This window comes from Macaca mulatta, chromosome 20 (genome assembly GCF_049350105.2).
Source record: "Macaca mulatta isolate MMU2019108-1 chromosome 20, T2T-MMU8v2.0, whole genome shotgun sequence".
Classification (NCBI taxonomy): Eukaryota; Metazoa; Chordata; class Mammalia; order Primates; family Cercopithecidae; genus Macaca; species Macaca mulatta.
The window spans coordinates 12,008,476-12,032,852 of NC_133425.1; the positions used below are offsets into that span (position 1 = coordinate 12,008,476).

General features: G+C 47.5%; 2 protein-coding genes across 56 annotated transcripts in view; one reads left to right on the top strand and one right to left on the bottom strand.

Moving 5' to 3' along the window:
* The first annotated feature begins 8,196 nt into the window (after positions 1-8,196).
* Positions 8,197-24,377, top strand: part of CIITA (class II major histocompatibility complex transactivator) — a 62,030-nt gene continuing 45,849 nt past the window's right edge. For 7 of the 50 annotated variants that reach the window (XR_013412413.1, XR_013412414.1, XM_077987213.1 and 4 more), the window contains exon 1: positions 8,200-8,579. Coding sequence is in view for 34 of the 50 variants with exons in the window: in XM_077987213.1 (XP_077843339.1) it covers positions 8,297-8,579 (283 nt within the window). In the remaining 16 variants the exon portion in view is untranslated. Of the gene's footprint in view, positions 8,580-20,511; positions 20,722-21,144; positions 21,388-21,496; positions 21,644-22,148; positions 22,239-24,377 lie in introns of those variants that run through there. The other 43 variants (XR_013412415.1, XM_028841294.2, XM_077987214.1 and 40 more) reach the window with 17 other exon arrangements.
* DEXI (Dexi homolog) overlaps positions 18,522-24,377 on the bottom strand; it is a 67,698-nt gene continuing 61,842 nt past the window's right edge. For 3 of the 6 annotated variants that reach the window (XM_077983281.1, XM_077983279.1, XM_077983277.1), the window contains exon 5: positions 23,030-23,319. The gene's annotated coding sequence lies outside the window, so the exon portion shown is untranslated. Of the gene's footprint in view, positions 23,476-23,866; positions 23,918-24,377 lie in introns of all 6 variants that reach the window. The other 3 variants (XM_077983278.1, XM_077983276.1, XM_077983280.1) reach the window with 2 other exon arrangements.

The following is a 24,377-nucleotide window of genomic DNA, read 5'->3' on the forward strand; positions in this document are numbered from 1 at the left end:
GGCTACTACATGCCAGGCCCAGTCTAACACATGATGAACATCATTTCCCAGATGAGGAAACTAAGACATAGCTCTATAAGAGGGCATATTCAAGCTTATATGTAATAAAGCAGGGATTCAAATCCACTTATACTAACCACATGGCCAGGTGCGGTGGCTGACACCTGTAATCGCAGCACTTTGGGAGGTTGAGGTGAGTGGATCACATGAGGCTAGGAGTTTGAGACCAGCCTGGCCAACATGGTGAAACCCTGTCTCTACTAAAAATACAAAAATTAGCCAAGTGTGATGGTGCATGCCTATAATCCCAGCTACTCAGGAGGCTGAGGCAGGAGAATCACTTGAACCTGGAGGCAGAGGTTGCAGTGAGCTGAGATTGTGCCACTGCACTCCAGCCTGGGTGACAGATTAAGACTCTGTCTCAGAAAAAAAAAGAATAATGATAGAGGTGGCAGGAACGGTAGTGGTGATGATGGTGGTGGTGATGACAGAGGTGGTGATGATGGTGGTGGTGATGATGGTGGTGGTGATGACGAAGGTGGTGATGATGGCGAAGGTGGTGATGATGGTGTTGATGATGCTGGTGGTGGTGATGGTGGTGATGATGATGGTGGTGCTGATGATGGTGATGGTGATGATGAAGGTGGTGATGATGGTTGTGGTGATGATGGTAGGGATGATGATGGTGGTGGTGATGATGGTGGTGGTGATGACAGAGGTGGTGGTGATGATGGTGGTGATGATGGAGGTGGTGATGATGGAGGTGGTGATGATAGTGGTGGTGATGATGGTGGTGGTGATGGTGGTGGTGATGGTGGTGGTGATGACCATCGTGGTGATGATGGTGGTGGTGATGATGATGGTGCTGGTGACAGAGGTGGTGATGACAGTGGTGGTGATGATGGTGATGACAGAGGTGGTGATGATGGTGGTGGTGATGGCGGAGTGGTAGAGGTGATGGAAGTAATGGTGACTATGCAAGTAGTGGTGGCAATGTGGGAGTGGCAGAGGGGAAAATGGTGCTGGAAATAAAGGGGTGGAGGAGGAGATGGTGAAGCCAACTCCAGTACCCAACCAGGCCCAGGTCTCCTGACTCCTACCTCTGGCCCACATGAGCCACAGTGGGTCATGCTGTCATCCTGTAGACGACACGCCAGTCTCCACCCACTCTCCCCACTGCTTTCAGTCATAAGCCAGGAGTGAACTCCACATGCCTTGCTGGGAAACCCAAGAAGCAAAGGTAGCAGTCCACATCCCTGAGCAGCGGCCAAGGTGACTCAGGCTGAGATGCAACAGCCTGGTCTGTGGGCAGGCACGCAGCAGCCACAGGGGCCAGCCTGGACACGCCCGTGGATCCAGGGAGCTGATCTCCTCTGCCTCTCAGGGGGAAGTAGCCACCCCAGCAGATGCTGTGTTCCCAGCCCTCTTCTCCTTTTTAAAATCTGCAGCCCAGCGTTTCTCCCAGGAACACAGGTTCTGGCCCAGGTTCTGTAACTTACACCTTAGCCGCATCCATAGAGTAAGATGATTGATGCTTACCTTGAATTATTTTTGGTGATGATGAGACCATATACAGAAAGCATCTAACTCCCCAATATTCTCACTCAAGAAATGATATCTGAATTTTAAAAATTATATCATCATTGATTTCTAGCTAGAGGAGCAGGAGGTAGAGAAGCCAATTACCCCTCACCCAACAGGTAGGTGACCTCAAGGACCACCTGAGCCCCAAGCCTTGAACTGGGGAAATAGAGCCTGAGCATTTTACATGTGACCAGCTTCACTGCCCTTCTCAAAAGATCCCTCAGCACCTTCTCTTTCCCCTGCTTTCAGCCTCAGGCCCCAAGCTTCTCATCCCCAGGGCCCCTAGTGTCTTCAGAGTCAAGACCCAGGTCTTGATTGGTAACTAAACTGGTGTTTCCCAAAGTGTGGTTTCTGTGCCACCCTGCTGGCAGGCAGATAACTGAGGGAAAAGGGGTTCACCCATAGGTGTTAAATAACAACCAATCACTTAGTAAGAAAGTCCCCTCTCAATTCATCATCATCTTCATCATTATATTCGGTTACACCACATGAAACAGCAATTTTTATGAATCTAAAACAAACAAATATCAGCAGTTTTATATGACTCAATCGAATAGGATACTTTAGACATATAAAAAGTTATAAAGAATAACGGCCGGATGCAGTGGCTCACACCTGTAATCCCAGTACTTTGGAAGGCTGAGGCAGGCGGATCAGGAGTTTGAGACCAGCATAGCCAAAATGGTGAAACCCTGTCTCTGCTAAAAATACAAAATTAGCTGGGCATGGTGGCACGTGCCTGTAATCCCAGCTACTCCAGAGGCTGAGGCAGGATAATCACTTGAACCCAGGAGGTGGAGGTTGCAGCGAGCCAAGATCGTGCCACTGCACTCCAGCCTGGGCAAAAAGAGCGAAACTCTGTCCCAAAAACAACAACAAAGTTATAAGGAATAATGGCTAGGCTTAGTGCGGTGGCTCTCACCTGTAATCCCAGTGCTTTGGTAGGCCGAGGCAGGAGAATCGCTTGAAGCCAGGAATTCGAGATCAGCCTGGGCAACATTGTGAGACCCTATTTCTACACAAAATTTAAAAATTAGCCAAGCATGGTGGCACACTCCCAGCTACATGGGAAGAGGCTGAGGTGGGAGGATCACTTGAGCTCAGAAGGTTGAGGCTACAATGAACCATGATTGCACCACTGCATTCCAGCCTGGACAACAGAATGAGATCCTGAATCAGAAAGAAAAAAAAAAAAAGATGAACAGTATTTTCTTTAAAATGACCAGTTTTTTGTGGAAGAGCAGTCACAGAGAGCCCTGAAGGCAAATAACTTATGATGATTCTGGAAGGAATTACAGGTTGGTAATCATAGATGACCAATGCTACCACTGGTGTGGAGATTATACTAGCAGCTGAGCTCATGAGAAGATTCTAGAATACCTATATCTGAATGCTGTACCTTTAGCAACCTGTGTTAAGGGTCTCTTCTTAGAAATGTAGCAGTCCCAGGTCATAGCTTATGGATTCACTTTTACATGTAACACTATACTATGATGAAACCGAAGGGGAGAAGATGATAAAAGATTCAACTATTAAACCTCTAAAACTCACTCAGTGTCCCAATGTGTAATTTATTTAAATAACTTTATTTTTAACAAACATCAACTTCCTACACTTTGATTAGGTTTATTAAGTTTAATTGGTTAAAGCTGTACGTACTCCAGAATGTTTATAAAAGACATTTCTATCTATTCTTATGGTGATTTTTATTTCTTTTTCTTTTTTTTTTCTAGCACAGATAAAGCTGCTTCGTGTGTCATAATGCCCACGTGTAAGAACTTTTCTGGCATAAATACTGAAGAGTGGAAATCCTGAGTATTATCTAATGATTTTATAGGCATTACCAAATTACTACCCTAAGCAATTACACCATTCTACATGCTCTCCAGCAAAGTAGAATTCCCGTTTTTCTACACCCTTAACATTTTTACTTACCTGTTGATGCAAGAGAGCTTTAGCTTGGTGCCACTCTATCTTTAATACCTTTCTAACACTTGCTAACTACCTTTTGTCGCAAAGGGAGATAGGTACCCCGGATCAGAAACTCGAACAAACTGAAATCTAAACTTTCATATTATCATTTTACATTCTGCCTGGGTTGTTTTTTTGTTGTTGTTGTTATAGTTGCCTACTATTCTTGCACAAGGGATGCTGTCTTTCCAATTGTGATAAACATAGGAAATTTCCTTTTAAAAGAAATTCAATCAGTAAGACAGAGTAAAACAAAATATTAGGTAAATAATTAGTACAGATTGAATGTGATTTGGAGGAGAAAAAAAAAATCATGCAGGAAGCTCTGAATAAGTAAAGATGGGAGAAGTAATACGCCAGTGATTAATTGCAGGGGAATATTGTTGAGCTCAAGACCAGTGGGTTCTGCAATTAGGTAACACCTCCCTGGAAACTGTAGTATTTCAGAAGTGAAAAATCCTGGGGACCATGTAATCCGACCTATGTGTTTCATGGGTGACGACATTGTGGCCCAGAGAGAGGAAGTGTCTTGCCAGTAATGGCACAGTGAGTCAGTGGCCAAGTGGAGGCTGGCACCCAGGTTTTCTCCACCAAGCACATGACAAGTGGTCACTGGATTGACAGGAACAATCAAAGCAGACTTATTAAGTGATTAGAACAACAGATCCTTATCCCTGGCTCTGTGTACCCACAGTTTGCTGTTTCGTCATCTTGTAATGCAGATCTCCTGCAACCTATCTTTTTAGCTTTCTTTTATCTGAAAATGCCTATTTCTGTCTGCATTCTTGAGGGATATTTGCACTGAATGTAGAACTCAGAATGAACATATTTTAAAATCTTATCTCTTCTAAGATATTCTTCCGCAGTCTTCCAGCCGCCATGGTTTCAAATGAGAAGTCGGTGATCATTCAGGTGTTCTCCTATATGTACTGTATTATTTTGAACTGGCTGCTTTCACGAGTTTCTTTTTAGCTTTGGTTTTCAACAGTTGGGCTATTATGTGCCTAGGTGTGGTTTTCTTGCATTTATCCTACTTAGATTTGCTAAGCTTCTCAAATCTGTATTCCTTAAAAAAAAAAAAAAAAAAAAAAAGGCTTTGGCTATTTTTTTTTTTTTACTTAAAACAGCACTAATTTATTTTGTTAACATTACTGTATAAGTCTTACGTGGGTCTCAATGGGCTAAAATCAAGGTGAATTTGATTCCCTTCCGAAGATTGCAGGACAGAAGCTATTTCCATGGTTTTTCAAGCTTCTAGAAGCTACCCACATACCTTGGCTTGTGACTTCCTTCCTTCATCTCCAAAGCCAGTAACATTGTATCTCTTTGACTAGTCTTCCATAGTCACATCTTTTGTCCCCATTTTCTACTTTTTAAAATTTCAAGAGTTTTGGGGGGAACAGGTGGTTTTTAACTACATGGATAAGTTCCTTAGTGGTGACTTCTGAGATTTTGGTGCACCCACCACCTGAGCAGTGTACACTCTACCCAGTGTGTAGTCTTTTATCCCTCACCCACCTAACCCTTCGCCCTAGACTCCAAAGTCCATTATATCATTCTTATGCCTTTGCGTCCTCATAGTTTATCTCCCATGTATAAGTGAGAACATATGATATTTCGTTTTCAATTCCTGAGTTACTTCATTAGAAGCATCTTTATTGAGAACACATTAGCTATTATTTCTTTAAATACCTTTTCTGTCTCATCCTTTCTTCCCTTTCTGTGACTTTATATATGTATAAGTTGAACCTTTTGAGATTATGCCACAAATACTTGAAGCTCATTTTAAAAATTATTTTCTCTCTCTTCTTCAAATTGAATAACCTCTACTGTACCATTTTAAAATTCTTTTTCTTGTTTCATATCTATTTTGCTGTTAATTCTACCCAGTGACTTTTAAAACTTCATGCATTGTATTCTTCACTTTGAAAATTTCCATTTGGTTATTTTTTTAATAGATTCTATTTCTTATGGTTTCTATTTTTATGCTAAAATTTCCTATCTTTTCATTTTGATGAGCGTATTTTCCTTTACATCTTTGATGTCTTTTTCCTCCATGGTTATAATCCTAGCTTTAAAAATCATTGTCTGCTAATTTCAACATCAGCATCATCTTGAGGCGTTTTCATTGATTGTCTTTTTCTCTTGAAAATGTTACTTGTTTCTTGTTTCTTTATATGTCAAGTAATTTTGTTTTTATTTATTTTTTTTTTTTTTGAGACAGAGTCTTGCTCTGTCACCCAGGCTGGAGTACAGTGGCTCTCGATATTGGCTCACTGCAACCTCTGCCTCCTGGGTTCAAGCAATTCTCTGCCTCCGCCTCCTGAGCAACTGAGATTACAAGTGCCTGCAACCATCCCCAGCTAATTTCTGTAATTTTAGTAGAGACAGGGTTTCACCATGTTGGCCAGGCTGGTCCTGAACTCCTGACCTTGTGATCCACCTGCATTGGCCTCCCAAAGTGCTGGGATTACAGGCATGAGCCACTGCACCTGGCCTATGTCAAGTAATACTGTATTGACCACAGGACATTAGGGATATGTCATGAACACCCTGGATTCTGTTATAATCTGAACAGCGTTAATATTTTTGGATTTTATTTCAGTAGGAATATAACTTGGCTGGAATCAAATGCAAAATCTCCTACCCCTACACCCATTGCAGCTCAAAATTTAGCTCAGCCTTAGCTGAGCTGCTTGGAGTCTGACCTATGAATACATATGTGGTCCAGAGGCCAGCCAGATATTTGGGCAGTTATACACAGAATTTGGGGCTACTCTTTTCTCCCTCTCTGTCTGGGATTTCTACTTTCCAGTAGCTATTTTTGCCCCAAATTCTATCCTCTGATTGTAAAGGGCAGTAAACTTTTCCTTTTTTTTTTTTTTTTTTGAGATACAGTCTCACTCTGTGGCCCAGGGTAAAGCATAGTGGCAGTATCACAGCCCACTGCAACCTCAATCTCTCCAGGCTCAAGTGATCCTCCCACCTCAGACTTACAAGTAGCTGGGACCACAGGCATGAGCCACCACACCCAGCTAACTCTTGTAATTTTAGCAGAGATGGGGTTTCTCCATGTTACCCAGGCTGGTCTCAAACCCCTCGGCTCAAACAATCCTCCCTTCTTGGCCTCCCAAATTCCTGGGATTATAGCTGTGAGCCACCATGACCAGCCTTTTTTTTTCCCCCTTTTTTAAAATAAGAGTCTTAACTGCCCTGCACAGCACTGATTGAAATTTGCCTTCAGACTAAACTCATGAACTAGGAAATTCACTGGTGATATTCTCATTATCCGTGTGCTGACTCCCTTCCGGTATCTGCCTGGCCTGTCACTCTCCAGTGCCTTCAGATAGTTGTTTTTTATATTCTCCCCAGAGTTTATAGTTGTCACCTGTGGTAGTGATCATATGGGAGCTGGTCAGCCATATTGGAAATGGAAATCCTTTGTCTCATTTAAGTGAATAATGCAAATGGCCCCATCTGAGAGATGGTAGTCCTGAGTCTGGAAGGAAACAAAGTCACGGCATGTTACAGAATGGGCAGGAGAACACTCGCCTATGGGTTCTTTAAAACTGGGTTGGGGATTTTTAGAATCATAAACCAGACTGGCTTCTATGCAAATCCTCAGTTTTGTGCATTAGTAAGTTGGGGATAGTCTTAACAAATAGTCAGTATTCGTTAAGTGCTTACTAGGTCCACTTAATTTAAGCCCCTTAAATGTATATGAGCTTGGATTGCTTTTAGTGGGAAATTTTGCAGATGAGGAGACTGAGGTTTTGTGAGGTTAAACTCAAGGTGATAGTAGTTTGCATGATTAATCACTAATAATGATAATGATGGTTTGTATTTATTGTATTAATATCATGTTGTAGATAATGCACTAGGAACTCTATTTATGTTATCTCATTTAATCTTCCCAACAACCCTATAATGTAAGTACTGTTAACAGAGACTAAAAATGCTAATTAAGACAGGCTGGTGGCTCACACCCGTAATCCCAGCACTTTGGGAGGCTGAGGCAAGAGGATCACTTGAGCCCAGGAATTCAAGACCACCTTAGGAAACAGAGTGAGACCCTGTCTCTGTTAAAAACAAAAAATAAAAAATTAGCGGGGCATGATGGTGTGAGTCTGTAGTCCCAGCTACTCGGGAAACAGAGATGGGAGGTTCATTTGAGCCTGGGAACTTGAGGCTGCAGTGAGTATGATCACGCCACTGCACACCAGCCTGGGCAACAGAGCAAGACCCTGCCAAAAAAAAAAAATGCTACTTAACACGCCCAAAGTCACATAATTGTCAAGGAGCAGATCTGGGACTTGAACATAGGCAGATTAGCTCCAAGCCTATTTGCTTAATCTCTATACCACAATGCCTTCTTGCTATGATAAAACATCTGAAAAGACCTATTACCCTATAGGTCCTCTACAGAGGCATGTTGCCTTCCTCTTAGCAATACGAGATTGGCTCCAACAGAAGACTGTGGGCTTCTCTGGCACATGCACCTGGGTAGGACCCAGAGAATACCTGTGGAGTCTGAATCAACCCAAAAGCCAATATCCATCCGTTCTTCAGGAACCCCAGCCTACAACACAAAAGAGGAAATCTTCCTAAGTAGAAATAAACTGTAATAAATTGCAGAGGTTCCCTCGTCCTGGATTTCACTTCATGTTTTGGATGCTGCACGCCGGGTGAGCGGAGATCCCAGGCACTGGCCGGGGCAGCTGCCCTGACTCCAAGGGCTGCCATGAACAACTTCCAGGCCATCCTGACTCAGGTGCGAATACTGCTCTCCAGCCATCAGCCCAGCCAGGTGCAGGCCCTCTTGGACAGCCTGCTGAAGGAGGAGCTCCTCTCCAGGGAATACCACTGCACCCTGCTCCATGAGCCTGATAGTGAGGCTCTGGCCAGGAAGATCTCTTTGACCCTCCTAGAGAAAGGAGACCTGGACTTGGCCCTCCTGGGGTGGGCCCAGAGTGGGCTGCAGTCCCCAGCAGCCGAGAGGGGCCCCGGCCACAGTGACCATGATGGTAAGTTGGCATCACTTTTAATCAAAGAGCAATGACAGACTGTAGGCAGCTCAAGGATTTTCCCTCCTCTCTGAAAGGGAAGTCAACGGGAAGGCAGACTGGTGTCTGGTGAGCTGGCAGGAGCAGTGAAAACTTGGAGCACTGTCGCTGTTGCTGGGTGTGCTGGAGTGTACGCTGCTGCTTCCCACTCTGCTGGAAGGAACCATCCCAGGGGCATGCAGCCAAATGCCTGCTTGGGTTCACTCACTGAGCCCTGATGATACACCAACATTAACGGGGCATGGATGGATAGATCAGCTCCTGCCTTCAAGGGGCCCGCAGTCTAGTGGGGAAGATGGATGCAGGCACAATCATTGTGAATCAAAAAGAGAGAAATGGGGCCAGGCGCAGTGGCTCATGCCTGTAATCCCAGCACTTTGGGAGGCCAAGGCAAGTGGATCACCTGAGATCAGTTCAACATCGGCCTGGCCAACATGGCAAAACCCTGTCTCTACTAAAAAGTATAAAAATCAGTGAGACATCCTGGTGGGTGCCTGTAGTCCCAGCTACTCAGGCGGCTGAGGCAGGAGAATTGCTTGAACTCGGAAAGCAGAGGTTGCAATGAGGCAAGATTGTGCTACTGCACTCAGTCTCGGCAACAGAGGGAGACTCCATCTAAAAAAAATAGAGAAATGGGGTGCAGAGAAAGGAGGAGCCAGAGAAAGAGCTGAAAGCAGAGCTCACCTTGTGTGTATGTGTGTGCATGAGCATGTGTGCGTTTGCATGCATTTGCTTATGTGTGCATGTGTGTGTCTGTGTGACACACACAGACAGAAACCGAGAGACAGAGGGAGAGCGAGAAAGGAAGGGAGAGAAGGACAGACAGAAAGAGACAGACAGACAGGCAGAGACAGGGAGAAAAGGGAGGGAGAGGAAGGAAAGGGGAGGCTGACGGAGGAAGAGAAAAAGGGAGAAGGTAGGGGAAAGAAAGATGAGAAACAGAGAATAAGAACTCGCTTGGAGGGAGAGAGAATGAATGCCTTATTTTTAAGAGCATTGGTGGCACAATCATCTTAAACCGGAAAGACAAGCCTGTACTGTACTCTGTCCACTCACATTCTTGGCTCCTCCAACTTTTTATGTCTCCTACCCAGTTACAAAGAAGTCCTCCCTTCATTGCAATGTCACAACTTTCTTTCTTTTTTTTGAGACAGAGTCTGTTTGGTTGCCCAGGCTGGAGTGTAGTGGCACGATCACAGCTCACTGCAGCCTCAACTTGCGGTGCTGAAGTAGATCCTCCCACCTCAGCCTCCCAACCAGCTGGGACCACAGGCAGGTACCACTATGCCTGGATACTTTTTTAAAATTACTTTTTGTAGACATGAGGTCTCACTGTGTTGACCAGGCTGCTCGCAAACCCCTGAGCTCAAGTGATCCTCCCACCTTGGCCTCCCAAAGTGCTGGGCTTACAGGCGTGAGCCACCGCATCCGACATGGTCATAACTTTCTAAAGACGATGTTAGCTCTATCTCCTTCTGAAATGCAAGTCTTGAGAGAATAACAGTGATTGACATTTTTTGAGTATTTAGTGTGCCAGAAACTTCCTAACCACAATCTAGAACCCTCTTACTTACTTCTCCCTTGACCTTGAGCCCTTTGATCCTCATCCGTATTTAACACTTAGAGAAGAAAACAGACTCTACCCAGTGGTGATACAACTTGCCCAGGTCCCCCAGGTGGGAAGTGGTGACGGCTAGATTTGAAGACAGACAAGCTTTGATATTCAACTTAACCTTCAGGGCATCAAATGCGTTTTGGCGGCCTTATCTTGGGCACCAGATCAATGCTGTTTACCAACTTTCCTGCCAAGACATACATTTCTACGGGGTTGGCTCTTTTTATGGTCAAATTCTCACCCAAGTGGTTTCCATCGTCTCTTGGCCTCATCTTTCATTCTCTTCCTCCTAACAGACAGCTAGGCAAGGGGGCATCTTTACCACCCAAACATTCTCCCTTGGCTTCTCAACAGGGGTTCAGACAGTCAGTGTGGTCTCGATGGCGGCACAGATGCCAGCTGGGGGAGAAGCCAGAACCTTCCTCTCTCCCTGGCTGCAGCCCCTCCCGCCCCAGCCACATGTGCCCTCACAGGCTGCTGCCGGACACTCCAGCCCCTCCCACCCCCTCCTTCCGAGAGTGCTGGTTCCTGTTATTTAACTGTGTTTCCTCCCTCGGGAGGTAATATTTTTATTTCTGATCTCACGTGACTCCAGAAAGTGGAACTGCACTCAGGGCCCAGTGTGGTCTTCGGGGAGCTGAGAGGGGTATAGGGCAAATTGCTTTTTTCCTGCTTTCTCTTTCTGCCCTGCAGCCAGCTTCCCTCCAGGGCTGCCAGGCCTGACCCTCTACAGTGGGCAGGTGTGCTGCTGCTGGACAGCTCTCAGAGGGGAGGAAAGAGGACAGGGCAAGAGAATTGCATGGTTTGTAAACAAAGGGCACTGACTCATTTTTATGGGAGTTCAGAAAAGGAAATCATCCATGTGGGGATTTTGTGACCCTCCCTCCGAACCATTCTGTAATGACCTTGGCCCTCTGCTGTGCTAAACGCTCCACTGGCTCCCACGTCACTCAGAGAAAAAGCTAAATCTGGACAACGGCCCACAATCCGGACAATTTCCCACCTCATCACCTCCCTGCTGTTCATCCCCTACTCCTGTCTGCCTCATTCATCTACTCCAGCCACGTTGGCACCCTTGCTGTTCCTCGGACATGCTCAGCACACTGTCTGCCTCAGAACCTTTGCACATGCCATTCCCTCTGTCTGGAGCACTCTTCTCCGAGCATTCTCTTGGTCAACCTCCTAAATTCCTTCTACTCTTTGCAGCTTATCAACGAGGCCTGCCCTGACCAAACCATTTAGAATTGCAGCTCCTCCCTCCACACTCTGAGCCCCCTCCCCAGATTGATTTTTTTCCCCACTTTTTTGTTTGTTTGTTTGTTTATACAGAGTCTCACTCTATTACCCAGGCTGGAGTGCAGTGGTGAGATCTCAGCTCACTGCAACCTCCACCTCCTGGGTTCAGGCAGTTCTCATGCCTTAGCCTCCCAAATAGCTGGGATTACAGGTGTAAGCCACTACGCCAGGCTAATTTTTGTATTTTTAGAGACAGTGTTTCACCACATTGGCCAGGCTGGTCTTGAACTCCTGACCTCAAGCGATCCGTCCACCCCACAAAGTACTGGGATTACAGGCGTGAGCCACTGCGCCTGGCTCCCCACCTTCTGTATATCTTACTTTTGTATTGTGTGTTTGCTGTTTATTGTTTGACCCTCCCACTGGAAAATAAACTCCATGTGAACATGGATCTATGTTTTGATCACAATATGTCCCAAATACCTAGCACAGGGCCTGAGCACACGGTAGGTATGCAATATATATTTGTTGAATATTGAGTGGATGGGTGGGTGGATGGGTGGGTGGATGGATGAATGGATAGTTCGTGTAATACCATTATTCCTCCTTTACTAATGAGTAAACTGAGGCACAGAGAAGTTAAGTGATTTGCCTCTGGTCATATTCTGAAGAGGGAGACTATGGGGTCTCATGAGTCCTGGCCAATTGCTGTACTTTCTGCAAAAAAAGTACTGTTTTGGCTTCCTCTCCTAAACAACGCAAGGGGCTACCATAAATCTACCCCAAATAGGTCGGCAATCTTCAAAGTGAAATTGATGATTCAGAAGGCACCTTCAGATATTGCAGTACCTTAGTTGCAATTGTGCAGAAAGCTCAATTCTGGAGATGGGAGCTTAGGGGTTTCGCTCTATGCTACACAGAGCAACCTCTGTGCATCCAGTCCCATGAAAGCTCCAGTGAGTCCCAAGAGTCAAGGTCCTTGCCCTGGAGGAACTCAGGTGCCTCAATAGGAAGTTAAAGCAAACATTCAGGCAGTCCCTGGTCAACAGTGGGTGACAACATCGGGACAACACCTGTCAGAAGCCAAAGAAGGGGGAGCTAGGATGGGTGATGATGGAAAAAGAACCAGGCTGGAGGTTGGACAGCTGGACAGCTGGACAACTCTGGGTCTGAGGCCATCCTCTGTTCTTTATGCACCATGTGACCTTAGCCACATGACTAGACCACTCGGAATCTCAGTTTCTTCATCTCTGAAATGGGAGCAATGACACGAATCTCCCAGGGCTCTAGTGAGGGTTAAATGAGATGGTAGGTAGAAACCTTCCAAGGCAGTGCTTGGCATTAGGTCACACTGTAAAAACATCAGACCACTATAAGGAGGATAACAGCAAGGAGAATTGAACAGGAAGAAGATAAACCAGGGGTTTGAAGCACCGAGAAAAATAATTACTGCAGTCTCACTGGGGGCCCCAAACAATATCTAGACACCTACTCTGTGCAAAACGCAGTGCTGAGTGCTTGGGTACTGTGCATATTTGAGAACTGAATCAATGTGGCCCCTGTCCTTGGGTTGAGGCATTGAATTAGCACATGGGCCATGTCCTCAGACAGCCTGAGTGCCTGTCCTGCCTTCCCAATTCCAAGAGATATGACTCTGAGCACTTCCTGGGCACCCTGCCTCAGTTTCCCCATCTACAAAGTGGAGATGATAATAGCATTCGGAGTCACTGATCTAAGGGCTCAGGGACATCATTCAGTGTAAGACCCATGCATTTCCTGCAAGAGGAAGCTGGTTCTGACTCAGCCTCGAGGCTGGCGTCTGAGGCAACCACAAGCCCAACGTGAATGGTGGAAAGATGACTCTAAGTGTGGGCAGCCTCAGCTGGCCTTAGGTTTGACCATGGAAGGCACAGCATGAAGGGGCCCATTCTGCACACTTTCTCAGAGGCTGTAGGGCACCCCTGCCAGGGTCTTAGATTTTATTGATTCCTTTGACTCTGCTTTGTTGGTTGTTTTTGTTGTTCTGTTTTCATTGTGTGGTATTTTCGCCCGTGAGGTCTCAGTTCTAGGAAGAATAGAACAAAGCCTCCTTCTGGGAAGTTGCCTGATTTATTGGAAAGGTAGGAACACTCCACAAATCGGTAGCTCCCTTCCTCCAGCTTCCTTCCCCATCTGATCCTTTGGATGTGAGAAACCAGAGCTGTGACATACCAGAGAGGATAGAGGCTGTGCCCTCCCTCCTTCTGGGCTTCCTTTCCTGAGAACTAGCCCCTGTTCTGATCCTGGGAACCTCCTTTGCCTCAGGAAAGGGGATGTGTTGGTGAGGAACTCATGCTTTTCACCTTGGAGTGCTTCTCTGGCCCTCTACCCCAGGAACCACAGAAGGAGACACACCTGCATCCGGAAGCTGGCATTTCCCCATGGGTTTTCCCAGGCCAGACTGTTCCAAACACAACTTGCCCCTAAGCCTGGCACTTCTCCAACCAGGGACGGTTTCTATTCTCTGTTGCTATGACCTTGAACAGTTCACCTGCGTTCCTTACTGTCTACTCTCCCATCCACCTACCTGCCTGCCCTCCAACTTTCCTGATCTGTCTACTTACCTTCTCATATCTATTTCTTTTTATTATTGTTATTATCATTATTCTCACCCTGTCTTTTTTTAAAATTAATTATTATTATTATTATTTTTTGGCTGGGGAACAGAGTCTTGCTTTGTAGCCCAGGCTGGCGGGCAGTGGCATGATCTCAGCTCATTGTAACCTCTGCCTCCCAGATTCAAGCAATTCTTCTGCCTCAGCCTCCTGAATGACTAGGATCACAGGCACCTGCCACCATGCCCAGCTAATTTTTGTACTTTTAGTAGAGACAGGGTTTCATCATGTTGGCCAGGCCAGTCTGAAACTCCTGACCTCAAGCAATCCACCCATCTCAGTTTCCCAAAATCCTGGGATTATAGGCATGAGCCACCGTGCCCAGCCTCTTGCCCTGTCTTATGGTGGTAATCTACTTCTCAATTTATCTATTTATATCTACTACCTACATACTTATATACTTATTTACTCATGTCTACTTATCAGTTAATCAATTTCTGTACCTACCTAATCACCCATATATTTCCCATATATTTACATGTCAAAATATTTTCCTGCCTTCCTACCAACTAAGCCCCCTATACAACAATCCATCAGTAGGTCCAGGTTCTCATATGCTCTCCCATGTTCCTCCCTAATTTGGATACATAGCAGTTGTATTCTACTCACCTATCTCCCTGTTCACCGATCTCTTTTCCTCCCTTTCTCACCTCCTTTCTTTCCTTCTCCTGAATCATTTATTTAGCACCTGCTAGAAATTATGGTGGACTCCCCATCCAGTGCTCTTTCACCAAAAAGCATGAGATGAAGAAGCACTCTCAATCTAGTAGGGGAGGAATCTTCATCCATTTGGAACTGGAGGCTGCCTTGATCATTCAAATCTAAAACTCCATTCATTCCTTCAAATGGTCGTGGAATAGTGTGTCTTTTATTTTATTTTATTTTTTTATTTTTATTTTTTCGAGAGGGAGTCTCGCTCTGTTGCCCAGCCTGGAGTGCAGTGGTGTGATCTCAGCTCACTGCAAGCTCTGCCTCCCGGGTTCACGCCATTCTCTGGCCTCAGCCTCCCAAAGTAGCTGGGACTACAGGCACCCGCCACCACGCCCGGCTAATTTTTTGTATTTTTAGTGGAGACGGGGTTTCACCGTGTTAGCCAGGATGGTCTTGATCTCCTGACCTTGTGATCCACCTGCCTCGGCCTCCCAAAGTGCTGGGATTACAGGCATTAGCCACCGCGCCCAGACTATTTTATTTTTTTTGAGACAGGGTCTTGCTCTGTCGCCAAGGCTGGAGCACAGTGGTGCAATCACAGCTTACTACAGCCTCAACCTTCTGGGCTCAAGTTGTCCTCCCATCTCAGCGTCCCAAGTAGCTGGGACTACAGGCATGCACCACTCTGCCAGGCTAATTTTTTTATTTGTTGTACAGATGAGGTCTCGCTGTGTTGCACATGGCTGGTCTCAAACTTCTGGGCTCAAGTGACATGCCTGCCTTAGCCTCCCAAAGTGCAGTGTGCACCCAGCCTGATGATGTGTCTTTCAAATGCTCAGTTCTATGTAGGCATTGGGGTGACCGTAGAAAATTAAAGACCTGGCCCTAGACATTAACAGATTTATGATATAATCGGAGGTAGCAGGTATGATGCTTATGAACTTGAAAGTTGAAGTTTTATTGCCAAACAATGTTGCAGCAAGTTTTGTAAAACCTAGCAAAGCAAAAAATTATAGTTAGCTGGTGGCGCAATGAAGTTGGGAACTCGAGCTTTGCAGGATGGCTAAAATATAGGCCAAAAGGGAGAAGGCAGGAGAGCAGCGCCGGGAGGGAGCAAGCTCCCAGCGTTCTCCCCTGGCTTGCAGGGAACCAAGGTGCGAAGGTAGGATTGAGCGAAATCTGTTTTGGGAGACTGCAGCAAGGACCGGCAATTTTTCCAGAACACTGTTCTTTACTTGGAAGACCAAGTTCCTCCCCATCTCTCCCTGGGACTTGGCAGGGGACCCCAGTATGGGTGCTAGTGGTTGCTGCCATGCTAGATTCTGGCTCAAGACAAATAAATTCAGATCCTTAGGGCAAGACTGGCTTCAGCAGCACCTCTCCTGACAGGGGTCCCCTCTCAGGAGAGAACTGACTTTGTCCCAAGCAGACCTGGGCTCGGGGAATCCTCATCACCTCTGCAAGAGTTTGTTGTTGTTGTTGTTGTTGTTGTTGATGTTGTTTGAGATGGAGTCTCACTCTGTTGCCCAGGCTGGAGTGCAATGGTATGATCTCAGCTCACTGCAACCTCCACCTCCTGGGTTCAAGCAATTCTCCTGCCTCAGCCTCCCGAGCAGCTGGGATTACAGGCATGAACCACCACTCCTGGATAATTTTTCTATTTTTAGTAGAGACAGGGTTTCACCATGTTGACCAGGCTGGTTTCGAATTCCTGACCTCAAGTGATCCATCCACCTCAGTCTCCTAAAGTGCTGAGATTACAGGTGTGAGTCGCCGCATCCACCCTGCAGGAGTCTTTAAGAGGCAGAAGCAACGAGGCAGGTGTTTCAACAGATAAGAAGCCTGCGGTGGGCTTCACTCCTCCTCCTGCTCTTTACCCCCATTCACTCAGTGCCAGAGGTTGTCATTCTGCCTCTGAGCCTTCCTGCCCGCTCCCTTTCCATCCCTGAACCTTCACCTGCCTCTGCTGAAATTCAGCTCAGCTCCTGGCTGGGTACCACTGCCACTCATCTCTAGCCTCTCTACCCTGGTGCCTCCGGGTGCCAAAGTGCATCCTCTGCCATCAGCCAAACACACGGGTTGACGGGTGTCCCTTGCTCTGCTCAGAGACCTACACTGACACAGGCACCGTCAGGTTCAGGTCTTGTGGAAAAGACCCGGGTCTGGAGGAGTCAAGGAAGATGTAGATGAGGAAGGTGGTACTGAAATGAACCTCTGGTACAGGGAAGATATACCAGGCAGCTGCAGTCATCCAGGTGAGAGTTGGTAGTCGTGGCTGGCCCATTCTAAGTTCCAAAGCTGCCTTGGCCATCGGTCTGAGGGCGAGATGGGGGGACATCAGAGCCAGCTATCTTTGAGAACAGAAAGGGACCCCCATATGGGACCTCAAGATGGCTGAGCAGTCAGAGGTGCCTCTCCCGTGGCACTAGGTCGTAGGATAATTAGACTTCTTAGAATTTCTTTCTGTCTCTCTCTGTTTCTTTTCCTCCCTCCGTCCCTCCCTCCTTTCTTTCTTTCTTTCTTTCTTTCTTTCTTTCTTTCTTTCTTTCTTTCTTTCTTTCTTTCTCTCTTTCTTTCTTTTTTGAAACTGAGTCTGTCTCTGTCACCCAGGCTTGAGTGCAGTGGCACAATCTAAGCTCACTGCAACCTCCGCCTCCTGGGTTCATGTGATTCTCGTCCTTCAGCCTCCCGAGTAGCACACACACCATCACGGCCAGGCTAATTTTTGTACTTTTAGTAGAGACAGGGTTTTGCCATGTTGGCCAGGCTGGTCTTGAACCCCTGACCTCAAATGATCTGCCTGCCTCAGCCTCCCAAAGTGGATTACAGGCATGAGCCACCCCGCCTGGCCCTTCTTAGAATTTCTGACATTCACCATGTCCGTTTGTTAGCCCCACCAAGCAAGGCTGTTTCAAATTGACTCTTAGCACTTCTTATTTGTCCAGCAATTTCCACCCCCCTCCTCACCCCAGGACTTCTGAAAACAGTGAAGCCTTCAAAGTAATCACCTTACAAAGAAGGGCATCATTCTCATTTCACACCTGGGGAAACTGAGGACCACAGAGAGGAAGTAAAGAGGCCAAGGTCGCACACCTGCTAGTAAGTTCCCTGTCCAGTGCTCTTTCAGCAAAAATGCATAAGGCACGCAAGTCATTGCTTCCAAACCTTCATTTCAGTACCACCTTCCTCATTTTTGTGTTTTCTGCGTAACACCTTACTATTATTTATGACAGGGTATTTTTTTAACCACTCACCTTTTTTATTCACCTTTCTTTTCTTTTCTTTAAGAGAGACAGGATCTCACTCTGTTGCCCAGGCTGGAGTGTGTGGCATGATCATAGCTCACTGCAGCCTCGAACTCCTGGGCACGCTCGATCCTCCCACCTCAGCCTCCAGAGTAGCTGGGACTACAGGTGTGCACCATCATACCTGGCTAATTTTTAAAAAAATATTTGTAGAAAAGTTAGCCGGATGTAGTGGTGAGTGCCTGTAATCCCAGCTAATCAGGAAGTTGAGGCAGGAGAATCACTTGAACCCGGGAGGCGGAGGTTGCAGTGAGCCAAGATCGTCCCATTGGACTCTAGCCTGGCAACAAGAGTGAAACTCTGTCTAAAAAATAATAATAATAATGATAATTTGTAGACACAGGGTCTCACTATGTTGCCCAGGCTGGCCTCCAACTCCTGGCTTCAAGCAATCCTCCTGCTTTGGCCTCCTAAAATGTTGGAATTACAGGTACAAGCCACCTGGCCCAGACATCTACTTTATTTTCAAATAAAACTTTACATTCCAATATAAAGGAAAAAAAATGGCAAAAACAGGAGGTAACCATTAAACAAGAAAGCAGAGTGATGTTCGACTCTAGCAAGATACTGTTGACTATAGAAGGCTCTGAGGCTAGAGAGCTGCTTTCTATAAAATGAAGTGATCATACATTAGAAGAGGTGTTAAAGACATGTTAGCACCAAACTGAGACTTCGTCCTTGATGTCATTGGGAGGATGCGCAGATCCTGGAAAAGACACTACCTTTCTCCCTGTGGGAGTCAGTATTATTTAGCATCACATCGGTGGGTCATCCCAAACCATCTGGCTACAAGGGTACTATATTTGGGTCAACACTCTTTTAGGCATAACTTGTGTTTTAGTCCAATATCTAGGGATGAAAATGACAGGTGGGCCACTTATGATCTCCAGGGAAATTCAGGGCAATTTCGTGTGGGGGTGGGCATGGTAGAGGGGAACGGCATCTAAGAAGTCCCCAAAAGAGGCTCTCAGCTTGTCTTGAGGCATTTGGGGTGGCTATAATACTGGCCCCATCGTGCAGAGGATGGCACATATTGGCAGCTGGCACCAGTGCGGTTCCATTGTGATCATCATTTATGAATGTCAGAGTGTTGAAGGTTCCCCCAACAGACTTTCTGTGTAACTTTCTGTCTTCACCAAATGCAATCCACAACAAGGAATTGAAATTCAGACGCGTGGGGAGGGCTTAAGGGAGCGTGGGAAAATTAGAGGGTGTTCAGAAACAGAAATCTGACGGCTTGGGGCCACCTTGCAGGGAGAGTTTTTTGACAGTCCCTCACTTGTTTCTTTGCATGTTGGCTTAGCTTGGCGGGCTCCCAACCGGTGACTGGCTAGTGATGAGGCTAGTGATGAGGCTGTGTGCCTCTGAGCTGGGCATCCGAAGGCATCCTTGGGGAAGCTGAGGGCACGAGGAGGGGCTGCCAGACTCCAGGAGCTGCTGCCTGGCTGGAATTCCTACACCATGCGTTGCCTGGCTCCACACCCGGCTGGGTCCTACCTGTCAGAGCCCCAAGGTAAAAGGGCCAGGAAAGCATCTTAATTTAGAGTGCGGTCACAGCTGGTCTTGCCATTCTAGATAAACAGAGAAACTATTCTGAATTGGGGGCGGGGATGAGGATAAGAACATGAGTCTGTGTCCTGCTGGGGCAGGCCATTGGAAGATGTGAAAGAGTTGTCTATTTCCTTCCACCGGAGGGAACCTTCAGGTCAGCCAGGTGTCTGGACTGTGAATCCTGTATCAGCACCGAAAGGTTCTAGAAGTCAGACTTTCGGGCAGTGTGTCATTAACTCTCAGCATGCTGGCCTGGCTCCGCCCACAGCAAGATCCTTTCTCATCCCTTTGGGTAAATACTGAGCACTGCTTCTGCAAAACGGGACCTCTGCCAGACTCTGCTCCATCCCCAGAGAAGCAGGGAAACCAAAACTGGAGTCAGCCTTGAGGTGTAGCTGTTGAGCCCTTGGCAGCTGGCGAGAGCTGGCGGATGCTGCCATTCCCCCAGTTTTAAAATGGTGTTGTTAGAAAAGGGGCAGGGGACAAGGGGACAGATGGTGGGAAGAGCACAGCGCTGACACCTAGCACTGGCTCTGAAGGCAGCATGGCAGCTCCACCGTTGGCTGCGAAGGGTGTGCCCCTGAAGAAGTTGTTTATATTCTCTGAGTCACTTTTCCTGGAGTGTAAAATGGACCTGTGGGAAAGCCCATATGATAGGGTAATGACGAGGGACCTAGCACACTGCCCAGTAGTTTGTAGGAACTGAATATCATCATAGGAGCTCAATTTTATTGGCATTGCTGTTGTTGGATGGTTAAAGGGTTTAAGGGAGTGTGGGAAAATTAGAGGGTGTTCAGAAACAGAAATCTGACGGCTTGGGGCCACCTTGCAGGGAGAGTTTTTTGACAGTCCCTCACTTGTTTCTTTGCATGTTGGCTTAGCTTGGCGGGCTCCCGACTAGTGACTGGCTAGTGATGAGGCTAGTGATGAGGCTGTGTGCTTCCGAGCTGGGCATCCGAAGGCATCTTTGTGGAAGCTGAGGGCACGAGGAGGGGCTGCCAGACTCCAGGAGCTGCTGCCTGGCTGGAATTCCTACACCATGCGTTGCCTGGCTCCACACCCGGCTGGGTCCTACCTGTCAGAGCCCCAAGGTAAAAGGGCCGGGAAAGCATCTTAATTTAGAGTGTGGTCTCAGCTGGTCCTGCCATTCCAGAGAAACAGAGAAAAGGTACCCCTTTTCTCAGACTCCCCTGAAATGTATGGTTTGCTCTGAACCCAGAGAGAGATGACAGGTCTGCGGGTGTTGCTGGGTGCAGCTGTAAGTTGCTAGGGGAAAGGGTTTGATGGGGAGAAGTCAGAGGTGACTTTGCCCCCTCCCTCAATTCCAGATGAGGAAATACAGGCCTGAAAAGGGAAAGTCACCACCTCAAGGTCTCATGCCCTGGAAGACCCAGCAGGAATCCAAGACCTCTGAAAAGGAAGGGCGGGACTCTTGCCACCACTGGGGGTGTGGTCATGGGGACACAGGTTTTCCATCCATGGAAGGCCCTGAGAGATTTTGTCTTGCTCCGTAGGGCCAGCATCAGAGGACTGAATAGCTCAGTTCACTCCTCCATGTGCCCTGGGAGGTGGTTTGCCACTTTCACGGTTGGACTGAGTTGGAGAGAAACAGAGAGCCACCCAGGAGTGGGGACGAGCTCTCTGCAAGTCAGGGCTTGCTGATCACTTGCCCAAGTGGCTCCCTAGCTCCTGGCTCCGGCTCTGGGCCTGGGACTTTCCTCGAAGTGGAGCTGGCCACTGTGAGGAGCCGACTGGAGGTAGGGACCTCTTGAAGGGCCCAGGCAGTTGGGATGCCACTTCTGATAAAGCACGTGGTGGCCACAGCAGGTGCCTGGTTGCTCCACAGCCTGGCCAGCGTCTAGTGATGCAGAAAGAAAGTGAAAGGGAAAAGATCTGCGGGGAGGCGGGGAGGTAAGATGATAAGGGGACGAGCTGCCACAGACTCGCCGCGGCCCCAGAGCTGGCGGGAGGGAGAGGCCACCAGCAGCGCGTGCGGGAGCCCGGGGAACAGCGGTAGGTGACCAAAGTCTCCTCTGCAGCCCCTAAGGTCGGGCTGAGAATCGAGGCTCCGAGACTGTTAGTTACTAGCTCAAGGTTACACAGTAAGTCTGGGAGGAGGGGGGGATGGAATATGCAGAATGTAGACCCGGGAAACACCTCGTTTCCTGCATCCCTGGAGCGACTCTGCATGGGAACGGGGAGCTGGGAACCCGGGGCTTGGCTTGCTGTGCCCAGAGCTCCAGGGCCGTGGGCGGGTGGCAGGAAAGCCTGGCGGCAGCTTCTACAGAGAAGCTGGAGCGCAGACGGGGAGCGCGCAGCAGACGCACGCCCCAGGCCACCCTTGGCGGACTCTGTGCGCCCGGGATCCTTCAGAGGCGCGCACCTGAGCGCGGAGGAAAACACACGCCCTTCTTGTACTCCAGACCTTGGACCAGGGCCGCCCTTCTCTGAGCTTCACTTTCTCTGTTGGGTCATATTCCTCCTCTAAATCTGGAATCTTGGGTATTGGGCTTTCCAGGCGGGGGCCCCTGTGCAGGGAGGCAGCAGGGAGCCAAACCTTTAACCGGAGGATGAGAGAAGTCAACTCTCGTTGAACATCTTGGCGAAGGTGTGTGTTGTTGGGAGGGGTGGGGGAGGGGTCTCCCGGACTGAACCGATCTCTTGATCTCTCGCTTCTGTATCTCGCTTTGGGGTCCTGAGTCACACCCTCTAAGGAGAGAGGCTAAAGGGCCTCGGAAAGCCAGCATACGAATGCCGGGGTGGGAGTGAGAAATTGGGTCTTCTTAGGGTCCAGGAAAGCAGGAATCAGAGCCACCATGCTTAGCTTTGTCTGTAACTCTTAAAAGCCGTGGTCCTCCTGAGTCCCACAACCCCTCTCCACCCTAGGTGGCACAGGAGAAGCGGCAAAAGCCTAGAAGTTCAAGGCATGGCTCCCTCCCCAGTCACAGCCTGATGTTTCTAACTTTGGCAGGAAGTCTTCAGTCTCTGCTCCCCACTCCAAAGAAAAAATAAATAAATACTTCTCCGGAGTGAGGTCAAGGAAACTGGTACTTCTTCCTCTTGGAGAAAGAGGAACCAGAGGAACTTGACTCCAACAAATGATCACCTTGCAAACCCCCGGCTGCCTTAGGTAATGACCTGGTCTCCAACAACCTCAGAACGTTTGGAGGCAGGGTCTTCGGAGATGACTGAGCTGGGAATCCCAGGCTTCCCACACATGAACATCACCTAGGATGATCAACCTGTTTAGGATGCAGGTTCCTTGGCTCACCCCCAGGCTCCGTTGGCTAGGCCTGGGGTGAGGCTGAGACCGTGCAGGTTAAACCATCTATCCCAGGTGACTCCAATGTTCCCTTGTGGTGCAAAAGTCCCCAGGGCAGAGACACTGGGAGGCGCTAATGTGGTCTCATCTCTTTACTCTCTCCCTGTTACAAACCCTCTATCAGAAAAGAAGTCCCAGGAGGTGTTTTGTTTTGTTTTGCTTGTTTTGCTTAACGCCACACAGCAAGCAGTTTACAGAAGCAGGATTTGAACCCTGGTCTACCGAGAGCCCAGTCCAGTGCAGCAAGCAGATGTGAACCTCCACAAACGCAGGGCAGGTCCCACGCAGTCAGAGAGAAACCTGTTGATACCCAGTCTGTCTGATGGCTGGGGCTTGGTTTCATGTCCTAAGACCCAACTTCAGATACCTTGAGAAGAGCAGAATCAGAAAATTAACCCAAGGACACTCTGGGTCAGTTCCAGGCAATCAGGGAAGTGGCTGGAGGGAGGTAGGAAGCTTCTGGACTTAGCCTTGATTCGCCTTGAGTCACCCTGACAAGTGACTTCCCCTCTCTGAGGTTCATCTGTAAAATGGATAAAACATGAGAGCTTGCTTGATGATGTCTGATGTGCACAGAAAAAGCACTTTGGAAAACCACCAAAGAATATTCATGCATTGGGAATAACTGTTATAGATCCTAAAGGGATTGTTTAGAAAGATCAGAGAGGGGCTGGGCGCAGTGGCTCACACCTGTAATCCCAGAACTTTGGGAGGCCGAGGCGGGTGGATTGCTTGAGGCCAGGAGTTAAAGACCAGCGTGGGCAACATAGAGAAACCCCATCTCTACTAAAACGCCTTTTTGTGTTTTAGCCGGGCATGGTGGTGCACGCCTGTAATCTCAACTACTTGGGAGGCTGAGGCACGAGAATCGCTTGAACCCGAGAGGCAGAGGTTACCTGAGAGGTGGAGGTTACCTGAAAGCGGAGACTGTACTACTGCACTTCAGCCTGGGCAACAGAGCAAGACTGTCTCAGAAAAAAAAAAAAAAAAAAATTCAGAGAGGAAAGCATAGGCAGATGGGAGGTTTCCAAAGACCAAGACACCCACAGTCAAAAGACAGTTCAGAAAGAGGCATTAGTTACCACCGATTCTCATAGGAAGGACATAGATACTTTTCAGATTCCTTCAATCCTTCTTGCATCAAGGACAAAGTCTCTTGATTTTCCCTGATCTTTGACAGTGCCCTAATGCTTGCTAAGATTTCTTTTTAACAAAGTGGTAGAGAAGTTGACATTATTTTAGTAACATTGTTTCTTTTTCAACCACAAGTGATACTGTTGGTTTGGTTTTGCTTCTCCATTTATACGTGGGAAAAAAAGTTTTCTTTTTGTAAAATCATGGCAAAATACATATAAAATTTACCATTTTAACCACTTTGAAATGTACAATTCAGTGGCATTAAATATTTCAAATTCTTGTGCAACC